The sequence below is a fragment of the Nannospalax galili genome, unplaced genomic scaffold (assembly GCF_000622305.1).
Source record: "Nannospalax galili isolate Female #2095 unplaced genomic scaffold, S.galili_v1.0 scaffold1191, whole genome shotgun sequence".
NCBI lineage: Eukaryota > Metazoa > Chordata > Mammalia > Rodentia > Spalacidae > Nannospalax > Nannospalax galili.
This window is the reverse complement of record NW_008330570.1, coordinates 1633557-1648719: the sequence shown is the minus strand read 5'-3', so window position 1 is coordinate 1648719 and position 15163 is coordinate 1633557. Positions and strand designations below refer to the sequence as shown.

The 15163-nt window shown below is 47.2% G+C and overlaps 1 protein-coding gene across 1 annotated transcript in view; it reads left to right on the top strand.

Annotated features, from left to right (window-relative positions):
- Mfsd2b (major facilitator superfamily domain containing 2B) overlaps positions 1 to 10216 on the top strand; it is a 16702-nt gene extending 6486 nt beyond the window's left edge. The window contains exons 3-14 of the mRNA XM_008848840.2: positions 3313 to 3437; positions 4239 to 4362; positions 4708 to 4786; positions 4874 to 5004; positions 6124 to 6214; positions 6323 to 6444; positions 6980 to 7063; positions 7443 to 7523; positions 7745 to 7854; positions 8153 to 8296; positions 8696 to 8872; positions 9940 to 10216. Of these exons, the coding sequence (XP_008847062.1) occupies positions 3313 to 3437; positions 4239 to 4362; positions 4708 to 4786; positions 4874 to 5004; positions 6124 to 6214; positions 6323 to 6444; positions 6980 to 7063; positions 7443 to 7523; positions 7745 to 7854; positions 8153 to 8296; positions 8696 to 8872; positions 9940 to 9961 (1290 nt within the window). The 3' untranslated portion in view covers positions 9962 to 10216. The remainder of the gene's footprint in view (positions 1 to 3312; positions 3438 to 4238; positions 4363 to 4707; positions 4787 to 4873; positions 5005 to 6123; positions 6215 to 6322; positions 6445 to 6979; positions 7064 to 7442; positions 7524 to 7744; positions 7855 to 8152; positions 8297 to 8695; positions 8873 to 9939) is intronic.
- Positions 10217 to 15163: the final 4947 nt, after the last annotated feature.

Sequence of the window (15163 nt, the reverse complement as noted above, 5' to 3'; positions counted from 1 at the left end):
TCCATATGTATAGCTAAAGGCTACATAACAAGAAACAATGCCAGATAGGAGGTATCTTCTTTTGAGTTCTTGGCCAGGGTGGCCCAACAGACTCCCAGATAGTAACCCAGCATAAAACTGGGAAAATGAACAGCAGACCCCAATCTTATCTAAAGGAATATTGACAATTGATTGCTGCTAGATAGCTGACCTTCCTAAAACAAAGACCTCTAGATAGGCTGACTAGACTCACCGGATGGACAAGTACTGGGGAATGGCTGGGGTGCTGACAACACAGCAGACAGTAGCAGGGATGACAGAGTATAAGGGCTCTGGTGGGGAGATGGAGGCTATGGGAAGGTGCCATCTGGGAAGCAGATATATAGATGAATAAGATTGTTTGGGATATTCTGTGTGATATACACACACACACACACAAAACCCAACAAATCAAAAAAAAAGAGTTATATTTGAGGAGGAGGCATAAAAATTTACTTCATGTTAATTCATAGAGGTGATAAACATTACCATTGAAATCTACCTGATGACATATCCATACACAGGTGCCAAGGATCCAAGTGCAACCAACCATGACTAGTAATAATCAGATACATACAGATTAGAGATACATGCACCACATCTAAGTGTTACTAAAGGTTAAAAACTCATTCAATTTTTTGTCTTACAGAGTTTATACTGAGTTCAATATTGTATAACTGTATTAATTCAACTGTGAACCTAAAAATTTTATAGGCACTTTTGAAGAGATGTATCTTTGCTCTGGAAATTGTTATTGAGTATGTTAAAGCTGTAATGAAATGATTCTTCTAAAATATAAAAAAACCCTGTAAAAATAAAAGTAAAAAAAAAGAAAAGAAATTCAGATTAGAGTCACTGCTTTCTCTTCAGTTGGTTGACATTTTTAAATAGTTTTTTTTTAGTTCTTTTGTTGGGTATGCAAGGACATCTTATTGTAGTTTTAATGTGCATTTTCTCAACAGTTAATAATGCCTAGTATCTTTTTTTGCAATGTTTTATTGGTACTTCTTTTATGAAATGCCTATTCAAGTCTTCCCCTTTCTAACTGATTTACGGGATTTATTCTGGGAGACTCCTTTGTCAGCTATGTGCAGTTCACACATTTTCCCTCTTATGACTTGCCTTTTAACTCTTTTTTTTTTCTTTTTCCCATCTTTTTTTAAATTATGTATTTAATAACCACATGATTAGAAGAAGCATTTCATTACAGCTTTAACATATTCAATAATAATTTCCAGAGCAAAGATGCATCTCTTTCAAAAGTGGCTGTGAACTTTCAGGTTCACAGTTGAATTAATACAGTAAATTTTTATGCTTCTTCCTCAACTATAACTCATTTTTTAAAAATTTGTTGATGTTTTTGTGTGTATATCATATAGAACATCCCAAACAGTCTTATTCCTCAATATACCTAACTTCCCAAATGGCACCCTCCCATAGCCTCGCCACCACCCCACTGAAGCCCGATTACTCTGTCATCCCTGTTACTGTCCACTGTGTTGTCAACACCCCAGCCGTTTGTTCCCCAGTGCTTGTCCATCTGCTGAATCTGGTCTGCCTATCTAGAGTGCCTTGTTTTAGGAAGATCAGTTGTTCCTCATCTAGCAGCAATCAGTTGTCAATATTCCTTTAGATAAGATTGGGGTCTGCTGTTCATTCTCCCAGTTCTATGCTGGGTTACTGTCTGGGAGTCTCTTGGGCCACGCTGGTCAACAACTCAAATGAAGGTATCTCCTGTCTGGCATTGTTTCTTGTTATGTAGCCTTTAGCTATACACATGAACTCTTAAAGTTATATTGACCCCTTTAATCTTTGGTTATACTTTCCTTTTGGATGTTTAAGACCCTACAGTTGGCCCAGATAAACCAATTTATTTTTACTTTTACTTTTTTTTTGTCTTTTTGAGACAGGTTCTCCCTATAGCCCCAGCTGTCCTGAAACTCACTAAGTAGACCAGGCTGGCCTTGAACTCACAAATATCTACCTGCCTCTGCCTCCCAAGGGCTGGGATTAAAGGCGTGTGCCACCATGCCCAGCTTATTTTCACTCTTAAGGTCGTTTGGGGATCTGTTCCTCAGGGGTCACATGGGCTTTGGAGGAGCCCCTGGCTCTTTCTTTCCATCTATGTGACGATAAGTTAAAGGTCCTGCTCAACCATGGCTGACTTTGCTTGGAAGCATGGAGGAAATGTTTTCTCTGTGTTGACCCTCCTCTTTGTAGACTAGACACTGGTTCAAGTCCCATTTGATGGGGTCTCAATGGCCTCCTTGATCAAGAGGACAGGTGACTCACTGCAGTTACAGGAAAATTTGAGATGCTCATAGTCCCCTGGAACTTAGTCAACCTAGGAGGGCAAGGAGCAAAAACTGTCCTTTATGTCCCTCTGACCAAATTAGTATAGGCCTCAAAGTATGTCTGTTAAACATCCAAGAAGGTTAGTTCCACCAGTCTGGTACTTTTAATTACCATGTGTCATGTAGATAACGCTTGGGAAAAGACCAAATGTTCTCAGATAAACCTTGCCTAGAAATGTATTATATTCCTTGAGCTAGTTGTATGTGTAATTTGTCAGTAGGTTTGATTAATATGGTTCCCTCTGGTTTTTTTTTTTTTTATCTCTCGCATTGTCTAACCCTTCCACCATGGTTTCCCCATTTAAAGTGCCCCCATTTTCCACATTTCTCCCTTAATAATACCCTTCTCCTATGGTCCCACCTCTCTTGAGCTTCTCCTTTCCCTTTATCCCCTAGGTTCTTTGTGTAACCTTCCCTCCCCACTCCCCTTAAAATAACCCCATTTTTATCCATATCTCCCTTATTAATGCCTGTTTCCTACTGTTCTTCTCTTTCAGATTCTTTCTTTTCCTTTACCTCCCTGGTTCCTTTTCATTATCCTGGTTCCTGTAGTTATGTCTGGATACATACTTACTTATCAGGATTTGGTGCTAGGATCCACATATGAGGGAGAACATATGTCGATTTTTTTTCTGAGATTGTGTTACTTCACTTAGTATAATAGTTTCTAGTTCCATCCATTTACCTGCAAATTTCATGATTTTACCTTTCTTTAGTAGCAAAATATCTGTTGTAGGTATTGGCTCCCTCCTCCCGCCCCTTTCCCCACAAGCCGATATGCCCTCAGAGCTTTCTGGTATTGTATCTTAGGGAGGAGTCCTTTCTACTATGGCTCTAGCCCCAAATGAGCTCCCAGATTTCCCTTCCAGCAGGCAAGCATGCCTGGATGTATTCTCTGACTCCTTGGGGCCTTGGTTGTCCCCCCCACCGTCCGTTTCAGATCCCTGCTGCCCAAGTATCACTTGCCTTGTTTGGAGGGAAGGTGTCTGGGGCAGTTGCTGACCCTGTTGCTGGCTTCTTCATCAACAAAAGCAGGAGGACAGGGTCTGGACGGCTGATGCCCTGGTGAGCAGTCCCTTGGTGCTTAGGCCCCCACCTTTGGTCCTGTGTCACTGTCAGAGTCCGTTTCTTAGTGGTCACCCTATGGATGGTTAGAGATAAGCCTAACAGTATGGGTGGTGAGCTGGTGTCCAGACTATGAGTCTTGAAGTAGTTTAGACACATCCTTGGGGACTGTTTGTCACCGATCAGCTGGCTCAGGGCTGGACAAGCTTCTAGGACTCCCAAGTCTGGCTGTGGCTCAGTGTGGAGAGGCTGGACCAGCATGTCTCAGAGGAAATGCAACCTGCTTGTTGCTTGTGCTCCAGAGTCCTTTGCCTTATTTTTTGCTGCTGCTGAAGATTAAACTTGGGGCCTTCTATATGCTAGTCAAATACTCTTACCATGAGCCCAACATGATGGGGTAAGCCTTTAGTTCCAACACTTGGGAAGTTGAGGCAGAGGCAGGCGAATCTCTGTGAGTTCAAGGCCAGCCTGGTCTACATAGTGAGTTCTAGGACAGCTGGGGCTACAGGGAGACCCTGTCTCAAAACAAAATAACAAAAACACTCATCACTAAGTGACATTTCCAGGTCTCTAGTTCCTAAATACAGGGAATGGTACCACCAAGTGCCCTGCCCAGAGTCCCAATGGTGATTGCTCCTCTTTCCACCACTCTTTCTTCTCCCTGTCTCCATGGCTCCCAAACTGACAGCCCAGCCCAAGGTTCTCAAGGGCAGAGAAGGGGTGAGGTTACTCCCAGCTGTGCCCTTGGTGTCCCGATGCCTGGGTGCTACAGGTGTTGTACCTCTGTCTGTGCTTCTGCAGGGCACTGGGCTGCATGCCTTTAATCGCCCTGGCCTACTTCTTTCTGTGGTTCCTGCCCCCATTCACCAGCCTGCGTGGCCTCTGGTATACCACCTTCTACTGCCTGTTCCAAGCCCTGGCTACGGTAAGCACATAGCTTCCTTTGATAGGCCTGGTACTTATGAGTCCCACTGCCACCTCTGGTCATTACTAGGGATTACAGGTGTTGTGGTACCTAGACTCACTGTCGCAACCTGCCCATCAATGCCTGGAAACCTGCTGTTAACTGATGGCCCTGTTCAGGGCTCCTGCTTCTGGGACCCTAACTCTGAGCTTCAGGTGACCAGTAGAGGACGTGCTAGTCCGGACCCTTGGGTGCCTGGATGGGACAGGATGGCTGGCAATCTTTGCATGGCAAAATGGGGGGATCACTCAGTGCTTGACAGTATTGGTGGTAGAGGCTGTCCTAACCTCTGCAGGGCTACCCCAGTTCTTCCAGGTGCCCTACACAGCTCTCACCATGATCCTCACCCCCAGCCCCAGGGAACGAGATTCTGCCACAGCGTACAGTGAGTACAATCCTGGGGCTGGGTGGAAGCTGCTGTCCTTGGGATCCTGCAGCTTACCCTGCCAACTTGTATATGCTCTGTCTCTAGGGATGACCATGGAGATGGCAGGAACACTGATGGGAGCCACCGTCCATGGGCTCATCGTGTCTGGTGCCCACACATCCCAGCAGTGTGAGGATGCTGTGCTCCTCACAAGCAATACTGTCTCCCCAGATGCAGTGAGTGCCTGAGGTGGCCAGGACCCCCTCTTCAGGTTGCCTCCTTCCTCCAGGGCTGCTCCTCCATCTTTCATCTTCTTGGGAGTGGGGATCTCACTATACACTCATCCCTTCTGTGCTTCTCTAGCTGAACACACAAACTCCAAGTCCCTGAAGGTTCTCCACTAAGCCTGTCCCCTGGTTCTTTCCCAACATATAACAGATCTGCAAGCCCTCTTTGAGGGGGGTGTGTGTGGGGGGATGTATATTCCAAAGAAGGGACAGGATGAGGACGTCACAAGACCACCAGGAGCAGAAAGAAGGGCAGAGTCTTGGAGTGCAAAAAGCCCCCTATGCCCAGAAGACGTGCCCCACCCATCAGAAGTGGTGAAAGGCAAAGGGGAAACAGAAGATTCCCCTATTCCTCCTTCAGCAATTATGGAATACACATCTTTAGCAAGTTTGCCATCCTTCCCTTAAACAATGGCATTATCTTGCAGAGCACTAGGAATCGTCTTATTCCCCACCCCTCATTCTACCAAACCCTGTTTTTCAGACCAAAATTCACCTAGAATTTACTTAACTACCTGCATTGCCCTACCATACTCTAGCCATCCCATCATCCTCCCCACCTGACTCCCAGCTCCCAATCAGCCTCGTACACAGCATCCTGACCTCCACCATTCTTCAGCATAGCCAAGGACTGGGGGACACTGCCAAGGATTTTAAACATGGGTTGCCCTCTCCTTCAGGCCACCCCTCCCCTGGACTGGCTTTGGGCCTTTTCTTTGTGTTCTCTGAATCCTTCCATGCTGGCATTTTTTGTTTGCTGGCCTTTAAATCACTGTTTCAGGTTTACAGAAAGGTATAAAGCTGTGCTTGTTGAAGTGGGGTCCCTGTTAGAAAGGCCAATTCTTGGGCCCACTCCAGACCTACTGATACATAAAGGGTCAGCAGAAAAGCATGTGTGTGGCAGGGCCACTCAGGGCCCTTAGATTCAACTCTCTGAGTGACCCAGAGGAGTAGAACCCAGCACCATTGGGCTTGAGATGTGTGCCCTTCCACAGTATTGAAAGTTGCCCTGCCTACCTCCGTGGGTTGGAGACATTACCCCCAGTCCAGTTCTTTCCTGTCCTGTAGGCTCGTCTCTATTCCATTGCGGCCGCTGTGGTTGCTGTGACTTACCCTGTGTGTGGGAGTTTACTGTGCCTAGGAGTGAAGGAGCAGCCAGGTATGGAGGTGCAGTGAGGGCATGAAAGGCAGAAGTCAGGAGCTGGACTCCTCTTGGGGGTGAGTTTTTGAACTCTGCCAAGCCAGTTACCAGCTTCCTATTTTATAGACCCCTCTGTCCCAGCCTCAGGCCAAGGCCTGAGCTTCCTGACTGGTCTGGCTGTCACTACCCGGCACCCGCCCTACCTGAATCTGGTTGTCTCCTTCCTGTTCATCTCAGCTGCTGTTCAGGTATATCTGACCAGGTGATCCCCATTTGATTTGCTGTGACCATACTTGTGAACAAGTGTTTGGAACAAGGCCTTACATAGCCCAGGCTGGCCCTGAACTTGTTTTGTAGCTGATTCTGGCCTTCAGCTTCTGATCCTGCTGCCTGCAATACCCAAGTGCTGGGACTCCAGGCATGCACCACAGTGACCAGCACAGGTTTGAATTTTACAGGGGATGGCACATGGTTGAAAGAGGCTAGTGCTGGGAGGAGAGACCGGAGTAGGGCTTGGAGATCAGGGCTCTTAGGAAGTTGAAGCCATCTGGGATGACATCCTCTCATATTAACTGAAATTTAGTAAAATCCACCTGATCTCCTTAGCTATGCAAAGGGTGATGGTGCACTAGGAACTGTGCTCCTATCTATGTTGGGAATAATCCTTTGAGTTCAAGGACAAAGGAGAAGCCAGACTCAAGACCCTATCCTTGCCCATGGCTTTTGCATTCCCACCATTTCCTGCACATGACCACTTCCTGTCCTTCCTGTCTACCGCCTCAGGTGGAGCAGAGCTACCTGGTCCTGTTTTGTACACATGCCTCCCGGTTACATGACCATGTCCAGAGCCTGGTGCTAACCATCCTGGTAAGGGAACTTAGGAAGTGGAGGCTGGGTCCCTTGGGAACCAGAGTTGGGGACCTATGTGGCCAGAGTTCTAGTGGTCAAATTCTGAATTCTGCTTTGGTTTCATTTCAGCAGAGGGTAGAGCTAGGGCCTGGGTCAAAGTTAATAGCCACTGGTTCAAACCAGAAGGACATGATCCTGCAAAGCACTGGGAGTCCTTTTATCCCCCGCCCCACCCCCCAATTCTACCAAATCATGTTTTTCAGACCAAAATTCACCTAGAATTTATTCAACTACCTGCATCATCCTGAGTGTCCCACCTAAAATAAAAGCAAGGGCTTAGAGATCGTGGGAGGTGAGGGTTGCAGGGTCCTCATATGATGATGCTGTCTGTCCATAGGTCTCAGCTGTGCTGAGCACCCCACTGTGGGAGTGGGTTCTCCAGAGATTTGGGAAGAGGACATCAGCATTTGGGATCTGTGTGAGTGAGGCAGGAAGCAAAGCCTGAGGGTGGCTGAGGAGGTAACCATGGAGCCTGAGCCTCCTGAGGCTGGCACGACTGGACCTGTGTTCCCTTGTGTCTGCTGAGCCTGATACAGGACCAGGTGCAGGGCGTGTCATTAACAATGAGGGGTGAGCCTGCCAATGAAACAGCAAGCCAGGGAACTGGTGGAGGACCATCTCAAGGCTCTGTCTCCCCAGGTGATGGTGCCTTTTTCAATCTTGCTGGCTGCTGTGCCCTCTGCACCCGTGGCCTATGTTGTGGCCTTTGTCTCTGGAGTGAGCATTGCTGTGTCCCTGCTGCTACCCTGGTAGGCTGGATGAGGGGAAAAGGGGATGGGAGATGACATGGGTCTTCCTCCACACAGCCTGCTGTCCTATGTCCCACGTGCCCAGCCTGTGTGGTGCCACAAGTTTCTTCCTTGAAGCTTTCTTACAAGTGCCCCAACAACAGGAATGGTGGGGGACATAGACATGTTGCTGGCTAGCTGTGGGCGTGTCCTGGGCAACAAAGACTCTGACTTAAGTCTCTGGGTCCTGAGGACTCACAGGCTGGCTGTTGACTTTCAAGGGGAAAAAAGATGGCTAACTCCAGGCACCTGTCCCCAGGTCTATGCTACCAGATGTGGTGGATGACTTCCAGCGGCAGCACCGGCATGGCCCAGGAGTGGAGACCATCTTCTACTCATCCTATGTCTTCTTCACCAAGCTTTCAGGCGCAGGCGCCTTGGGCATCTCCACCCTCAGTCTGGAGTTAGTCCCAGGATTGGGATATAGCAGAGGCACCAGGACCAGTGGGGTGGGACGTGAAAGGAAGAGCCCCCACCCTGCCAGCTAGATAGAGGACATCCATAAGTTTGGGGCACATGCTGGACTCTATGGAGTATGGGGAACACCCTCCCCAGGTTTTCCTGCACACCTGCCTGAGGGGCCTTTCTTGGGGGCTGTGTCCCTTCAGAAGCCCCAGCTCTCTGTGTTCTCAGCTCTCTGAACTCCTCCTTGGTTCCCTTCAGATCCCTCCGTAATTAGGCTGATCGAACCAGGAAATGAATTCAAGTTTCAGGAGGGTGGGGGTGGCATGTCTGTGAGTCCTGCACCCAAGGAGCCATGCTCAGCAGTGCCGATTGGATGAATGGGATGGTGTTTCTGCAGGTTCGCAGGGTATGAAGCAGGAGCCTGCCAGCAGACAGAGGAGGTGGTGGTCACTCTCAAAGTCCTCATCGGTGCTGTGCCCACCTGCATGATCCTTATTGGTCTGTGCATCCTCATAGCTGGGCCCGCTCCCAAGATGCCAAGCCAGGACACCTCCTGCCAGCTAAGCCTTCGGAGGTGGGCAGTATGTGTATACAGGGGTATACATGGGCAGAGTGACCAGTCCAAGGGAGACACACACACACACACACACACACACACACACACACACACACACACACACACACACACTGATGCCTAACAACTAATACCAGACTTACAGGTGACAGTATTTGCTCCTGGATTTTCTTCTATTGTCTAGTCTTCCTTCTCAGTCTTCTTTCTTGGACTGCCTGGTGGCTGGGGGTATGTGAGGGCTCCCTATGTCTCCCCGGGTGCCCCATCTATTTGTGTAACCTAGAGCACCTAGCACTACTGGTAACTCAAGTTACCCATACCCTGTACTTCCTTCAAGTGCATCACTCTCATTGCACATCTGCACTTGCTGTCCCACAAGCATGTTAGGCTCAGGAAGACCTAAACTTAGCTCACCTTCTCCTCCTGGGCTTCTCTTTCTATGTCCCCATCTCACAGAGTAGCACCATCATCTGCCCTGGTGTGAAAGCCTAGGAGCCTCCTGTACTTCCCGCCATGGCTGCTGAGTGGCTCTCTGAACTTGTCCTTCCCCCTCCCACCAATCCCATGTCAGGGGAAGATCTATGCATTGCTTGGCTTTCCCAGGACAGTGTAGGCATCTTGCAAGCCGGGGATATAGTTTCTTGATGTTTATATCCCAGGAGCCCAGCACTGAGACCAAGGCCAAGTAGATACTTAGGGGATGCATACTGCCACATCAACCCATCTGGCCCACTAGACCAGATGAACACAGATGTTCCTACTTACAAATACACAAGCACATGTCCATCTATAAGCAGGACCACACAAGGCAGCAGGAAGTGGCATGAGTAGCCCCTCACTTCTCACCTCAGACTTCAGCAAAAGTGACACAGAGATCATGTTCTCTCCTGTGGCAATGCCTAGAAGATAGGGCTTTGCTTGATGGATGTGGAGGAACTGGCTTGTAGCTTCAATGGGGCCATGAGTGGAGTGGCTGGCAAGGCAAGAACAGCCACTGAAACTTCTGTGGTGGCTCTGTGCCTGCAGAGACACTCACCTCACTTCCTTGGCTTCTTCCCTTCCCACAGGAGGACCAGCTACCTTGCCTGAGGGGACTTCTGAGAGTGGAAAGCCAAAGCCTGTACTTTCTGGAACTCCTTCTCCTTCGCCCTTGAGCACATACCTAGCAGCTTAGCACACATTTTCCATGTGGGATGGAGACTTCAATGACATCTCCTGAAGGGGCTGGCCAGGGCCCCAGGAACCCTACCTGACATCTCTTGCCCATTCCCTACCAGCCCTCTCAGGCTTATACCCCTGACTACACCGCCACCTTCAGGACGTCTTGGACATGGAGAACATCTGATTGCAACTATTTCTAGACACAGGAAGTCCCTGCACACCCTGGCCTACAGACTTCCTTTGTTTAGATGGCAAAGCTCCCCACACAGGACAACAGACAGACTTGGTTTGTCCTCTCTGCAGTAGACACCTGCTCAAAGTACAGAGGCCAAGATACTGTATGAACAGGCATACTGAGACAGATGACATCTGGGAACAGCAGTAAGGAGGAGACTGAGCAGGCCTAGCCTAGTGTACAGGTATCTCTCCAGTACTTTCTTCTGCTCATCTGCGTTGATGACAATGCTCCATCAGTAACAGAGACTGACACTGAGCCACCAGGGGTCAATTTTTTTTTCTTTTTTGAGGCAGGGTCTCTCTGTAGCCCCAGCTAGCCTGGAACTCACTATGTAGACCAGCTGGGCTTGAACTCACAGAGATCCACCTGCCTCTGCCTCCTAAGTGCTGGATTAAAGATGTGTACCACCACACCCATCTGAGGCCAATCATTTTTACAAACAAATGCAAATATATTTTTCTGAAATTCTTATAATAGCATATGACAGGAACTATAGTTTTCTAAAGGCCATGCCTTAGGAGAAGAAAGATCCACTGAGGTTTTTTTTCTTCAAAAAAAATTTAGCTAGATGTGGTGATACATGCCTGTGATTTCAGCATTCATGAGGTAGACACAGGAGGATCAGTAGTTTAGGGCCAGCCTCAGCTACATATCAAGTTTGAGTCCAGTTTGAGCCACCTGAGATCTTGTCTCAAAAACAAAAGTTTAAAGATTTTATCTTGTATAGAGTAGATAAAATGTGACTGTGGACAGCTTACTATCCCCTGACTAGAGTCCCCTGAGGAGGGGTTTAGGCTGTTCAGTGCTCTTAAGCCTGCCTGTTACCCCAGCCATGTGACCCTGGTGAGCGTTTCCTTAGACCAGGGACACCCTGTCATTCACTGGATAAATGAGTGAATATACGGATCAGCCTCATCCTAAAACAGAACAGCTTTACTTCCTTCTTTGACTTTCTCCTCTTCAAATAATCCGTCTTGTTGCTCTTCCCACCTTTAGCCATTCTGGTCTCTTCCCCTGCCACTCCTTAACCCATTAACTTGGTTTCAGCCTTCACAATTGAAGAGACAGTACAGCCTGACAGGGCTAACTCCAGTATCACAGAAAGGGCGATAGGAGTATGTATGCTGTTTCCATCTTTTACCACAAGTGACTGGTTCACTTATTTGTTGTTTTGTTTTGGTTGAGACAAGGTCTCACTGTAGCCCTGGCTGGCCTTGAACTCACAACAAAGATTCACCTCCCTCTACCTCCCAAGTGCTTAGGATTAAAGGTGTGTGCCACCATGCCTGGCTTTATTTTTTGTTTTTCTCTTGAGACAGGGTCTCTTGTAGCCCATGTTGGCTTCAAACTCACTGTGTAGCTGAGGCTAGTCTTGAACTCCTGATCCTTCTGCCTCTACCTCCCAAGTGTTAGGATTATAGGTATGGATCATCACACCTGGCTAACTTGTTTAACAAATCTGAGCCTCAGTTTAGTTCTTTAGAGACAGGACCTCACTATGTTGCCCAAGCTGGCTTAGCTCCTGGGCTCAAGCAGTCCTTCTCCCTCAGCTTCCTGAATAGATGGCCATTCCTTGTTTGAACAAATATGTTATGTACACATCAGGATGGATATGTCAATCAAATGAATAACACTGACCAAGTAGCAAACTGTAATGGTTAATATTGTCCACTTGACCAGGATCTAAAATCACCCAGGAGAAAACCTCTGGTATACCTATGAGGAACTATCTTGATTCGGTTAATTGAGGTGGGAAGACGTGGGCTGGGGTTCTAAACTGGAGAAATGTAAGAAAGCAAGTTGAACACCAGTATTCATCTTCCTCTGCTTCCCGACTGTGGATGCATTGTGACCAGGTGCCGCAAGCTCAGGCAGCCGAGACTTCTCACCATGATGGACTATACCCTGGAACTGTCAAACAAAATAAACCCTTCCTTTCTTAAGTGGCTTTTGTCAGGGTATTTTATCACAGCAAGTAACTAATACACCGAGGAAACCCTCAATGCTAGTTAACTAACGCTGACCACTCCATTTCAAACTCTGTCCTCCCCTGGCTTGCTCTTCTCCATCTCTGCTTACCATTTGCTGCCCTCCCCTTTGCTTCCTTCTCTTTTGATACTACTTAATCTTCTCGGGCTTCCCAAGGCAGTATGATCAAATCCTCCCCGCAAACGGCACTGTAGTCTCCACTTCTAAACCAGGGCTCTCTGTGGAGCTTCTGATCCCCAGATCCCACTGCCTCTCTGAGCATTCTTGAGGCAATCCCAATACCATGCATCCAAACAGAACTCATCACCTTCTCAAAGAAGAAATGTTTGATAGAAAACTAAGATGTGTTCATGATCAAAGCAAGCAGCAAACCGAAAACAAAAGGAAATATTTCTCCCCAAGGAAAATATCTACCAATATCCTACAGCAAATATCATTCATTTTTGTGTGGGAGACAAGACTTCCCTATGTAGCCCAAGGTGGCCTCAAACTCGCCAAGCATTGGCCTAGCCTACCAAATGCTGGGATTATAGACTTGTGCCCAGCTTGACAAAGTTTTTTTTTCCTGGCTGGGTTTAACCTAAGGCCTGGAGCATGTTAGGCAACCATTCTAGCACTGAACCATATCCACAGTCTAACATTCTTTATAGAAATAGAAAATAAAAACAACTATCTTCACACTCATATGGAACCATGGAAAAACTTGAATTGTCTTAAGCAAAAAAATAATAATACCTGACCTCAAATTACACTTAAAAGCAATACTAAGCAGCATAAAAGTAACAAAGCCATTCCTAGCTAAAAGATCACAGAAAGAATTCTCAACTACTTGCGTAAGGAAGTATTTGCAAAAATATTCAAAGCAATATGGCTTATAATTTCAGAACAAACCCAGGAAACAACCAAATGTCCAGCCAGCAGTGTTGGCAAATTGTGCCAACTCACAAGGGTAAAAATAATATAGCATAATAAGGATGGATCTTAGAAATAATACTGAATGAGGGACGTGGCTTGGTGGGTAACTTGCTTGCTATGTAAGCACGAGGGCCTACATTCAGGTCACTGGCACTCCAAGGAAAATGGCTTGGAGACTGGCAGATTCCAGGGGCTTGTTCCTGGTTCAGTGAAGGATGTCTCAAAAACGGTGGAATGATACAGGAAGACATACAATGTTGATCTCTAGCCTTTATGCATGTACACGTGGGCAAGTGCACCTGCACACATAGATGCATAGACCATACATGGGGGGGGGTCGGGGAGGATATAGGGGAGGAAGAAAGGAAGGAAGGAAGGAAGGAAGGAAGGAAGGAAGGAAGGAAGGAAGGAAGGAAGGAAGGAAGGAAGGAAGGAAGGAAGGAAGGAAGGAAGGAAGGAAGGAAGGAAGGAAGGAAGGAAGGAAGGAAGGAAGGAAGGAAGGAAGGAAGGAAGGAAGGAAGGAAGGAAGGAAGGAAGGAAGGAAGGAAGGAAGGAAGGAAGGAAGGAAGGAAGGAAGGAAGGAAGGAAGGAAGGAAGGAAGGAAGGAAGGAAGGATATAGGGGAGGAAGAAAGGAAGGAAGGAAGGAAGGAAGGAAGGAAGGAAGGAAGGAAGGAAGGAAGGAAGGAAGGAAGAACAATGAATAAAAACAAATCAGAGGGGGCTGGAGAGATGGCTCAGGGGTTAAGTGCATTGGCTGCTCTTGCAGAAGACCCAGGTTTGAATCCCAGCACCTACATGGTGGCTAACAACATCTGTAACTCCAGTTCCAGGGGAGCTGACTCCCTCTCCTGGCCTCCAAGGGCACTGCATGATATAGGTGCCCTTACATACATACAGGCATAACACATAGACATAAAATAAATTTTAAAAAGTTAAAAAAATCATTAATGAAGAAGTCAGAAGGCTGGATACATGGCTCAGTCAGTAAAGTACTTTCCTTGTAAGCAGGAGGACTTGAGCTTGATCCACAGAATTCACATTAAAAACAACCAACGACCACCACCTGCCTCTGTCTCCCAAGTGTGGGGATTAAAGGCATGTGCGACCATGCCCTTCCTAAAATATTTTGTAAGATTTATTTTAAGTGCCTCTGTGTGTGTGCCACCTGTGTATGCAGCTGTCTGAAGAGGCCAGAAAGAAAGCATTTGATCCCCTAAAGCTGGAATTATTTTTTTTTTCTTTCTTTTTTTTGTCTTTTTGAGACAGGGTCTCCCTGTAGCCCCAGCTGTCCTGGAACTTACTATGTAGACCAGGCTGGCTTCGAACTCACAAAGATCTGCCTGCCTCTGCCTCCCAAGTGCTGGGATTAAAGGTGTGCACCACCACGCCCAGCCTTAATATTTTATTTTCATGTGTATGAGTGTATTGCCTGCATGTGTGTAAGTGCACCTGTGTTGAGCAATGCCCAAGGAAGTCAGAAGAGGGCATTGGATACTCCAGAGATGGAGTAACAGATGGTCATTAGCCACCATGTGGGTGCTGGGAATCAAACCTGGGTCCTCTGCAAGAGCAGCCAGTGCTCTTAACCGCTGAGCCACCTTTCCAGCCCCTGAAGCTGGATTTATATAGGCAGTTAGCTGCCCGACATGGGTGCTAGGAACCAAACTCAGGTCCTCTGGAAGAGCAATAAGCACTCTTAACTACTGAACCATCCTTCCAGCCCCACTAAATATACATTTTTTTCCTGGTCTTTTTAAGACAGGGTCTCCCTGTAGCTCCAGCTGGCCTGGAACTCATTATGTAGACTTGGCTGGCCTTGAACTCACAGAGATCTGCCTGCTTCTGCCTCCACTTCCTAAGTGTTGGGATTAAAGGTGTGTACCACCATGCCTGGCTTCCCACTAAATATTTTTTAATATGACATTAAACAAATTAAAGAATTCAGTGTTTTTCTCCAAAGCCAGCAAATACTGGATTGATTTCTATT